A 12,067-nucleotide genomic window follows, 5' to 3' on the forward strand; every position below is an offset into this window, starting at 1 on the left:
CATGTCATTACCCTATCATCTCTCCCTGAGTTTATTTTTTTCCTCTTTCTTAATTTTCATATGCTCCTAAATTATTTCAATCCATGTAGAAAAATCGATCGATATCAAAAATTCAACATCTCTATATGTAATTTGTTTACCAACAACAATCACACGAAGCCTTGAGATCTAGTTTCATATTGTTTCTTTTCTTCATTAGCTTTTGTTGTTTCCATTTTATCTGTTTATTTATATATTTTTCTTTCCTTTTATTGGTGAATATGACATTGAGTATGGTCATATGGATACAATAAAAAAATTGTTATGGATGCAATTTTTTTTTCTAAACGGCAATTAGATATCCATCTTTTAACTCTTAAACTAATTGATTTTTTAAATTATTATTATGATGCATGATCAATTAGTTTGTTTATTCTAAAGCTTTTTCAATTGTTCATCCATTTAAAGTTTATCACAAAATATTCAGTTTAGGAAAAGGATTTTTATAAAAGTAATGGACGAACATTGCATTAAAAACTATGGCTAATAAACTCCAAAGGCATGTCTAATGGTATAAAGGTAGGTGTATTAAATATTATAAAAAATTTACCATAATTAATAAGTAAATTAACTTTCAATTTAAATGGTGGAGATTAATTTGTGGGTTTATTTTCAATGGCTTAGATTAAAAGATAATTTTATTTTTTTCTCTTTGTAGTGGTAGCCATATACATATATAATAACTACATCTCTCTAGTCTTTGTTGGAATTGAAAACCATGTCATTTCGATATCACTATATATTAGAATGGTACCAATAATCAACTTTTTAGCTTTAGAATGGTAACAAACTAACTATCATCATTTTATATTACGGATTAATACTATTTGCCTGGTTTATTATTTTCGTTACAGGCATATGTGAATAAACGCTTAATGAATATTACTTTTTATTTTCTATATTTGATTTAATCTATTTATATAGTATATATATATATATATATACAGGGACGGCTCTATAATGGGGGCAGTGTGGGCAACTGCCCATATTCCAATTTTGATACAATGTAATTTTTTAAAGATATATTTGTAGTTTTGTTCTTAAATAATAATAATAAACAGAAAATACATTATACATACAAATGTTATCATCGTTGCTATGTTACTTATGTTGGAAGCATTAGTTTTGACATAAAATCTTCTATTGGTAAAGTAAAAATCTCCAGTTATTTTGATTTTTAACGAAGTTGAAGAAAGTGTTTTATTTGTTTGGGTAATTATATCATACATTGATAAATAGTATAGTTGTATGTGAAAATGTTATTTTATTTTCAAGTTATTATATAATAGTAATCATAATAGTCAGGTCAAAATTTATGTAGAAGCTAAATTGTAAATCATTGATTTCGACGTACTTATTTATGTTGTTTAATATAACGTAATTCCTCCGTTATCACATGTTCTAAAATTGCAAAGACCAATGTTCAAGTTAAAGATAGATGTTCTCATAACAGACGAAATTATTTTAAGGATCCATTTTTTTTAATTCTCCAGTGAGAGTTAACTTTTGTTTAAAAAAATATGACTCAAATAAATATAATAAAAGACTTTTAAATTTGCCCCTCACAAAAAAATTTCTAGCTCCGTCTTTATATATATATATAAATGAGAACTAAAATTTTGTCGAGAACTGTGAGAACTAATTATAGCCATTAGATTATATAGATCAAAGGTCAATAAGCATCATGGCATTTTTGAAAATAGTTTTAATCCATTTAAACACATGGAAGTCTAAAGGGGTATAACTGGTATATTAAAATTAGAATTAATTAACTGATCAAATTATTAAAACACACGATCCTCCTTTACCACTTTCATATACGGATCACTTTAGCCAAAAACGCCTAAAAGATCGCAAAACCCGTCTATGAAGATTCAATGATCCATTAATCAAAACAAAACCACAATCCGAATAAAAAAAATCCATTGAATTCATGGGATTGGCTACCAATTCGGGATCTACGAAGGGGCTATTTTGAGTATAAATAGAAGAAAATTATATAATCAATATGAAAAAATGGTATTTTTAACCTAATAAGATGTATTGTTCTTCTGGTATTTTTTCATTGGCAGGAAGACGAAGACATAACGATAAGGTAAGATTGTTGACTTCTTTTAACGAGTTTACCAATAAGAAAAAATGTCGATGCAACTCGTCCCAACAGTAGATCTGACGAAGGTACACCTAAACCCTTATGTGTGGACTACTAAATTAGATTTTATTGTTTAGATATGCCTTTTGTTCATAATGTTATTAAGTACATCTTCAATGTGTGTTACATGCCTTTGTTCATTATGCACGTATTTAGATATGTTATTATTCAAGCCATTAATTTTTTTGGTGTAAATTGATCTAGTTATAGTTTAAGCGACCATATGCACCGGGTTATTAGGTCTAAGCTATTTGAAAAATAAGTAAAAAAAAAAATTATTACATGTAGAGTTGTGTTACATACTTACATTCACATTACCCATTTTTGTTTGACCTTCAATGATTACTAAGAGGATGTCAAATTGACACATGTAATTCATCACTGTGAATACTACTCAGTAAACTGTACACCTGTGTTCAAGTGATACATATGTGTGATGGCTGTTATGTATAACGTACAGATTTAATCGAGTTTTCTCTGTGTATAATAAACATATGTGCTCCACATTGTAACATATTAATGTAAATGTGTTATAGCTTTGTTTCCATTTGGTTTAGCTTTCTTGAATCATGGACCCTTGTGAGGATGTTGTTGTGACAATGTGAACAGATATAAGAGAATTATCATTGGGTCAGACTATGAGCGAAGGAGTTGAACGTGAACAAGGACGATCAACGGATCAAAACAGAGGCAAAAAGATTAAGAGGAAAGAACGTATATCGGTGGATGAAAATAAGGACAAGGGAATTAAAATTAAAGAAAGTGAATCAGTGGGATGATAATCATAGCACCGAAATAATAGGACTCAAATTGGTGGAGTTCTGAACGATAAGAATATGATAGTTGGTGCGGAAACGGTTAAAAAGTCACAAGGACTGTAAATATGTGTTTTTTGAGCAATATGTAATCATGTGTGTTCGGATGTTGATTACTGTGTTGAAATTGTAGTATATAATGAATTTCAGTGAATCTTGTAAGTATCGAAAAGGTTGTAAATGTGTGTTTTTTGAGCGATTAGTATATTTTGAGCAGTTGTATATTTTTTAGTAGTTAGTATAATTTGCAACAGCTAGTACACATGTTCCTGTTAATGTACACATATGTTCGTAAGCTTCATATGTGATATTTGGATATGGAAACATGTATACTTCGATGTACACACATGTATCTCACCTGTTTCATCTATGTCCATGTGGTATAAATGTGGGATAATGTATCCGTAAGGTTCAGGCTATATCAAGTGTGATGTTAGCCTAAACAAATGTGGATGGAAATAATCTAAAAAAGGGGGGAGATTTTTCTGGTAATTGCTATAATAACGACAGGAGTGAATCAAGGGGGTTTTTTATTATCTTTTTATAATTAGAAAAATTGTATTTATAAAATTATTATACTATCCTTACCTATTTTATTAAATATTAGTTCTCACAGTTCTCGATAATTTCGTGGTTTTCACAATAACTTCACTCTCTCTCTCTATATATATATATAAAGATTATTATTATAATATTCTTAATTCTATTGAATATGTCCTGTCACAAAGTTTCGAAAGCAAATATAAATAAAAAGAAAAAGACTCCCATTTGACAAAATGCGGTGTCGCCATAAAACTAAAGTAAAGATGGTGACTTAAAATAGAAATGTTCGATATCCAGAACCAAACTTACAAAATCCAAACTCACAACGCTAAAGAATTTGTGCTTGAGTCACTTAAGATAGTGTTTGGTTCTGAATTTAGCAAAATTAAGTGGTAGAAAAAAGAAGATAGATAGGATAAGCGAAAACGACAAGGGAATGAATGAATACAAAACGCAATACCCAACAACGTCTTCCTCCAACGCCAGAAGGGTTTGAAAACAATGGTTGCTTAACCAGACATTATTTGTGTGTGTGGGGCTACAATTATTTATCTCCACACTTCCCATTAATGAACATCCTGTATTCTCTGTTTCTTTTAGTAACTTTTGTTTCATTCTAATTTTAAAATGGAAAAAATCCATAAAAATAATCTATTTATACAAATTTTCTATTAAAAATAACATATTTTATTTTCGTCTATTTAAAGTATCTTATTTTTAAAAATTATCTAATAAATGATATCTCGTTAGTTTTTTACAGACGACACTCATTAAGTGCCACGTCACCAATGTCACGTCATCAGTTTTGCTGACGTGACAGTTGACTTTGACCGACTTTTAAAGCAAAACTGATGATGTGGCATTAATAACGTGGCAAAACTGATGACGTGACATTGGTGACGTGACATTTAACAGGCGTTGTATTTTAAAAAGTAACGAAATATCCTTTAATTTTAAAAATAAGAACCTTTAAATAGACGAAAACAAAATAGATTACCTTTAATAGAAAATTCTGTAAATAGATTACCTTTTGATGAATTTTTCTCTTTTAAAATCAATTTTAAAATCGTTTTGTAGGCTTTTTTCTAACATTAATGTGTCAATATTTGTTAGTAATAAACATCATCAATACGGGATAAATAAACGGCGTTGGTGTGTAATCTATTTTTTGCTACTATTGCTAGTATGCTTTAATTTTAATTTTTTTTAACGTCCAACAAAACATCAATTTCATAAAAGACTACCAAATGGGATAGTCATCACCAAAATATACAAGAGTTATTTGCCAGTATGCTTTATTTTAGTTTCTTGTGTTCTGTTTTCATTATTTGCCCTCTTAATTTGAGGATAACAAATGGCGTTGGCGATGTAATATATTTTCATGTGATATTTTTTATTTGTTGATTTAATTTTTTTAGTAAAATAGTTCAAAGTTTTCATTTCCTTGATTGTTGTGCTAAATATATTTATGAAAAAAGTTTACAAGTTTCATAAAAAAAGAGATTTAATTTATTAAAATACTAGCACGGTACACTCGTAATGCAGAGGTGGTTATGGCGGCGACAATGTGATGCTGTGGGCGACCATTGGTGGTAAATAAGACGTCGAGTGGTGTTGATAATTGATGTAAATGGTTAATGGATTTTAAAAACTAAAAGATTCAATCTACTTGTAAATATTTTTCAATCTTATGTACTTGTATAATTTCTCAAATTTTTGTACTGTATATATGTTGCAAGTCATTCACAACAAGTAGATGATAGGTTTAAGTTAGAAAATTCACAAGGTAAAATTTTAAGGCATCAATGATCTATAAGATGTCATTAGAAAACTTTTTATAACTTAAACAAAACTTGTATTTTAGACTTACAAACTTGTATAGATAGAAGTCTAAAACGCATGTAATATTTCAGAACAAATAGGGGGAATTTGTTAGGTCGAAAACGATCAAGTTTAATTTGTTCATAAATATTTGAAGATCAGATAAGATACTTGTACAGAAATTCTGAGGACCATCTCAGAATTAGTTCTCTGAGCTTCACCTCAGATCAAGATCAGTACAACTTAAGACATTCATTCTGAAGTCGAAGACTGAAGAAGATAAACTTCTGAGAATCAGAGCTCTGAGAAGATTCTATCTGAGTAAAGATCTGAAGCTGCTCAGTGTAAAAGTATTTACAACACTTTTACACTTATTACGAGGAAGTCTTTTAAAAGTACTTTAACGGCCTTTACCCGGTTAATGACATTATACCTGGTATTATGCTAGTTTAAGTAAAAGGTTAGGAATAAAGTGTGTCAAGTCACATCATAGAAACTTACACACTTTACCTTAAACAAGCATGTTATGGATTTGCCCTACAAATCCATAAATGCACCCAACCATATTTGTACGGCCATTTGCCATGTCATCAGACATCTTGGCCTATAAATATAAGACTTCTCACAACTTGCAAAATGCTTGGAACTTTGGCATTGCAACTTGTGAGATATACTCTAAGTAAACTTAAAAGTATTTCCTTGTTGATTAGATCATTTGTATTTCAAGGTTGTTTAGATATTTTCACAAGTGTGATTATCTTTGTTCCGCAACAACCTTTGTATTTTGTTTATATGAATAAATAAAATACATTAAAAAATACATCTTGACTCCTTGCCATAATACTTGAATATACATAGTATTTATATAGTTTCAAGCACTTGTTTTTCGTATTTACTTATTGTTCATATCCATACCTGGATCGTAATTCTGAACCAGTCTTTATCTAGATCAGAATTACTTTCCAGTCGGGTTACTTGATTCTTGGCATACTTGATATATATTTGTGCTATCTTGTTATTCGACTAACATCTTGTGTAGGGGACTCACGTATAGTATAGCCGATTCTTGCCGATGGTTTTTGCCGATAAAACAAGCCGACTACATCTTTGCCCTTATACCCCACATATGAGCCACACTATTTACAATTTTCATTTTATGCTATCTGAATTGTAGGGATTTGAGAGGGTTTAAACTTGCGGATAGATGCCGATGCATATGCTATAGTATAGCCGATAAGCCGATGTTTACCGATGATTTTTGCCGATAAAACAAGCCAATTACACCCTTGTCCTTATACCCCACATATGAGCCACGCTATTTACAATTTTCATTTTATGCTATCTGAATTGTAGGGATTTGAGAGGGTTTGTAATTTAGATTCCCTCTTGGTCCTATAAGTTTATCGATCTCAAGATAACATACACCACAATATTGCATTTGTTAAATCAATAAATATGGAGTTCAAGACATGTGTATGTCATACAGTAACCATAATCAAGACATTTTCCACACTTCTAGTTACTCTTTTGTCTTTCAAAGCCATAAAAACCATTAAATAAGAAATACAAATTTCATTCAATACAAACAAATTTAGGGCGAACAACTCAATGCACTTGAGATATAAATACTATAGATAAAAATTTAATGAGATGTGGGGCGAATCCTCTTGATATGTCTCAAAGTTAGACAAACAATATTGACCAGAATTAATAAGTTGTTTTAGATAATTAAATGACAACAGATGGAGGTTTTCCACTTTGGAGAGGAGAGGGTTAGCTTATGTAACAGAAAAATAATACTCCGTATTGCATCTACTCCGTATTTTGAAACTTTTTCATAGTAATATTATATTACTATTATTTTTCATGGAATCCGAACAAAAAGAAATAGAAATAATGGTCTGTCACAAACTATGTGTACAAATATCATTTGTTTTGTGCAATAGTATAGCAAATTTAAAATAATGACAAATCGATTTTTGTGAAAGAAACAAACTTATAAGTTACAACACATAATTTGATAACTTTTTCTATATAATACAACCTTATCATAATCCATTAAAATTTTTAATCTTTTTTCCTTTTAATATTACTATATTATTAATGGCGAGGCTTATGAACAGTGCCACGTCGTTGTTCTATTGGTCTCGCCTGTATTTCGCGTTTTTCCTAGATTTTGTCATATCGGATTCTGTTAAGGTTATTTTTTGTTCGGTTTTTCTTGGTTTCCTACATAGTTTTTTTTGCTTTTGTGTTTTCTTTCTATTGGTCCACCTATACCCCGCGTTTTTTCGGATTTTGCTATATCGGATCCTGTTAAGGTTATTTTTCTTTCGATTTTTGTTGGTTTATTACATAGTTTTTTTGCTTTTATGTTTTCTTTCTATTGGTTCATCGTATACCCCCATCACTATTTAGATTTTGTCATTTTGGATCCCGTTTAGGGTTTTTTCTTGTTGTTCATCATAGTTTTTTGGCTTTTGTGTTCTGAATTAATATATTGGAAACTTTTACACAAAATTTGATTTTTCCTTTGTTATTTCTATTTTCGTTAAGGTTATTTATCTTTTGGTTTTTCTTGGTTTTTTGATACCTTTTTTTTGCTATGATCTCTATTATTGGTACATCATATACCCCGCATCACTATTTAGATTCTGACATTACGGATCCCATTTTGAGTTTTTTCTTTCGTTTTTTTTTGGCATGGTTATCAATAGTCACCATGCTTATTAAAACTTGACACGTCGCATCGGCTATAAAGTGACACATCGCACGTTTCCTGGATTTTGCCACATTGCATCCTGTTCGAATTTTGTCACGTCTTTTTCTTTTTTAGTTTTGTTTTTCCTTTTCGGATTTCTTATTACGGGTTACTTCTTTTGTTTTTTTTTTTTCACACTTTTTAATTGTCATTCAACCTTATTGTGATACACCCCGTACCACTACTTGCATTTTGCTATATCGCATCCACCTGATATCTGAATTAATATATTAATATTTTTGTAATATCACATCCCATTCAGGTTTCTACTACGGGTTACGTTTTGTTTTCTTGCATACTTTTAAACAAATATATTAATGACAAAATTATTTCTATTAAGCTGTCGAAAATTCACGGCATATATACTAAAATAACGAATCGTTTCAACAAAGGAATTGAGACCCCGCAATGCGGGGTCAAAAATTTTCTAGTTTCTATTAATGTGCGATGATCTTATTATCAAAAATTCACTAAAAATTAAACTTAGGCCTCACCCTATGCGGTCGTCGACCGCTTGTTCGACACCTCGTCGACGATGCTACCTTAGGGAGGGAGTTCGTCAACGGCTTCTTCCATCGAGTTGTTTCGTCCGGTCGATGCTCTTTGACGAGGTGTGGAGCGTGTATGCGCGACCCATTTTACAACGTTAACTTGTTTTTTTTTTTTAATCCTCATTCTATATATACTATTTTCACACTATTCATCAAACCATTTCAAAAAACCATTCCATAACCATTCCATAAAACCATTTCATAAAGCCATTCCATTTCAAAATGCCGAGGCATTTATGGACTGAAGTTGAACTTCGTTTGGTGGTCATGTGTTGGATATGGGTGACTGAAATGCCTAACCTACACGCTTCGGATGAAAGCACAAATCATTGAAGATGTCAAAGAGGACACCCTCCTTCAAAATAAACTCTCTGGGAAACTGCTTTACCTACGAAAGAGAGACACCTATGCGACCAACACGTTCAGGAAATAGAAGCACCAGGCCGCAGGGTCTCGAAACATGAAGAGACATATTCTTATTATCTGCAGGATGAGAGCAAAAGGGTGAAGAGGTGATCAATCATGTTTTTAAGGCCGGTCACACGTTGACCGACCAATGCACTTGGGCAGAATCGTTCCACGACAACTGCGGAGAAGGCAAATCAACATGGGAAGTGAAATGCCAGAACACGACAAGTGGTGGGGCAATGAAACGGCTCACCGTGGATTAGGCAAAATGTCAATCAAAGATGATGAAGAGTAATCGTAGCTTTATTATCTATTTCGTGTTTTAATCATGCACTGTACTTTTTTAGTTATGTATTGTAATTTTTTAATTATGTATTGTAATGTTTAATTTTAAATAAATGTTGAATTATTAATATTTTGTTTAAATATAAAATAAAATAAATAAAAAGTGTGGAAGAAGGGTTATAGGGAATGATTGTGGAAGAGGTGGATGAAGAGAGAGAAAAACTGATGTGGCAATAGAAAAGAGATATGGAAGAGGTAAAAGTGCGTCTTCCTTATTGAGAGGCCTTAGAAGAACATATCATTAGTTCATTATCCATAGCAATTAGTTTATTATCCATAGCAATATGACTACAAACTGTTAAATATAAACATATCAAAGTTAAAATATTACTTGTGAAAATAAGTGTTTGTTAAAAAAAAATATAAAATGGAAAGACATATTCATTTTCATTTAAATATTTATTTTAAGAGAAAAGAACATAATTAAAAGGAAAATAATTTATCTTTCTAAAAAATTGGCCAAAAAATCTTCCTAATAACTTTAGATGGTGATATGTGGATACCACTAATTCTCTTTCCCAATCTCACTCCTATTTCTACATGTTCCCGTCTAAAACTTACTAGCACGATACCCGCGCAAAGCGGCGGTGGTCGGGACGACGATGGTGTGGTGGTGCAAGCGACTGTTGGTGATGGAGGCGACATTAAGGGATTTAGATAATTGATTTAAAAAGTTAATGAAGTTATTTTAAAAAATAAAGGACTGGTAGTGTAATTTATTTTACATAATTTCCTCATGTAACATTTAAAGAGATAGTTGTTTTTTTGTATTAGATAGTATAAAAGTATAGATTAGGTGTATAGGAGAATTGAGATTAAGAAATAGGAGTATTTCGGGTATAAAAAAGTGCTGAAATTTCCTAAAATATGGAATTCAATATATTTTATAAAAGGTTATAGATTAGAATTTTTAAGCTATTATATTCGGCAAACTAATCATTTGCTTAATTAAAATGCTTGTTTTGAGACTAGCCCGGTGTCTGCGCGTTGCGGCGGCTATATGGTGATCGCATACGAAACATGAAAGAAAAACAAACAAAAAAAAGACACCGGTGGGGATTTGATTCTGGCGTCGGCGGCATCAGAAGAAAAATAAAGAAAGACACTGGTGGGTTTTTTGTTTGCGTGGATATGTATTTCTAGGATGTGTGAGTTTTTTTTTGTGTGAAATGATAAGTTTGAAACTTTAGAAATAAAGTGGAGATATTTTGAAAACAAAAATTATGTAGAATTTTTTAAACTCAATCCTCTATATAAGAGATTATAGATTATAGATTGAGGGTTTTGAGTCTAGTTAGAGTTGTTTTAACTGTGAATGAAGAATTAATTCATTTTATAAAAAGGGAAAAAAAGAAAAGAAAAGAAAATGTCATTTTTAATTTGTTCGTCAACCCCCACCAAATTTATACAGTAACCATTTTCAACGATGCTTCGCTGTTCAACTTTGGGCGCTTCCTTGAGTTCCTTCCAATAATTCGAAACCTTTCAAAAGAAAAAGGAGAAAGCAAAAAACAAGAATAAATTTGATGTTAAAAAAAAAAACTCCACATAAATTAATAAAAAAAACAGCTCCTTCAAATTCATAACAACATTCCTCTTCCGAGTATTTCATATCAAAATTGAGAAAGTACATCATCATCAAAATAAAACGATGTTTAATTAGTAAGTAATTAATTAATTCAAGCAAAATTGATGATACAAAATTCCCTCTCACCATCTATAACATATAATCCGCGATATATAATTAAATTCTAATGATAATACTCCAAAAAGTGTTACGAAAAAGGAGGAGGATTAAAGATAAAAATATTAATCCTGAAAACCAGTTTTCTCCCAAATAGCATTTCTAACCCTACTCAGATCCCTGCCTTTCAAAGTTCGTCCTATTCCTTCATGTACCGAGAAAGACGCCGCTATCCTCGTTCTCGCCATTTGTCTCGCCAAAAACTCGTGCGGCGGAATCCGGTGACTACCGTACTCAAATCCACCGTCCTCATATTCAATATCATCATCGTCATCATCTCTCCTATTCTGAGTATAATCCTGCTTCAGTATCTTTGACCAGTCTGGGACGTTGACCGGCAACGACGACGCCGTTCCGCCTATCTCCGACCGTTTCACCGCCACTGGCGATGACGATTTCTTCGAGATCCTTGAACTCGTTACGGTTTTACGAAGCTCCGGCGAGGCGGTTACGTTCCAGACGTCTGATTCGTCGAGCTCGAACACGGAATCGGTTCCGTTATGGCTGTTCATTTCGCCGGAGATGTAGCGGTAGTTTGATCTCGGATAGTAGTTTTTTGATGTCGCCATTGAAACTGATCGGAACGGAACGATACGGAACGGAGCTCTGTAAATATATGTTTAAGTACAGTGTGTGTTTTTAGCGTGTTTGTGTTTGTGTGTGTGTGTTTTTGGAGGTTTTTGGAATGAGTTTTAGTTTGCTTTTATAAATGGTTCATGTGGATAAGGTTCTTTTCTCATTTTGTTAAAAGTATTTTTTTTTTCTTTTAATTTTTTTTTATTATTTATTGATGATTTATGATTGTTAATAGGTGGTTGGTTATAAAATATTCATCAAATAGATGTGTTTTGTTTTTTATATATGAAAGGAAAAAAATTTGTTGGGCTT

General features: G+C 31.5%; 1 protein-coding gene and 1 long non-coding RNA gene across 2 annotated transcripts; one reads left to right on the forward strand and one right to left on the reverse strand.

Annotated features, from left to right (window-relative positions):
* Positions 1 to 1,769: 1,769 nt before the first annotated feature.
* Positions 1,770 to 3,230, forward strand: LOC122606977. Its single transcript, XR_006325010.1, has 2 exons — positions 1,770 to 2,217; positions 2,801 to 3,230. It is a non-coding gene; the product is annotated as an uncharacterized LOC122606977 (long non-coding RNA).
* Positions 3,231 to 11,073: 7,843 nt separating this feature from the next.
* On the reverse strand, positions 11,074 to 11,857 carry LOC122582026. The gene has a single exon (XM_043754371.1). It carries the CDS (start codon positions 11,746 to 11,748, stop codon positions 11,245 to 11,247), a length of 504 nt encoding a protein of 167 aa, XP_043610306.1. The 5' UTR covers positions 11,749 to 11,857; the 3' UTR covers positions 11,074 to 11,244.
* Positions 11,858 to 12,067: the final 210 nt, after the last annotated feature.

This window comes from Erigeron canadensis, chromosome 1 (assembly GCF_010389155.1).
Source record: "Erigeron canadensis isolate Cc75 chromosome 1, C_canadensis_v1, whole genome shotgun sequence".
Classification (NCBI taxonomy): Eukaryota; Viridiplantae; Streptophyta; class Magnoliopsida; order Asterales; family Asteraceae; genus Erigeron; species Erigeron canadensis.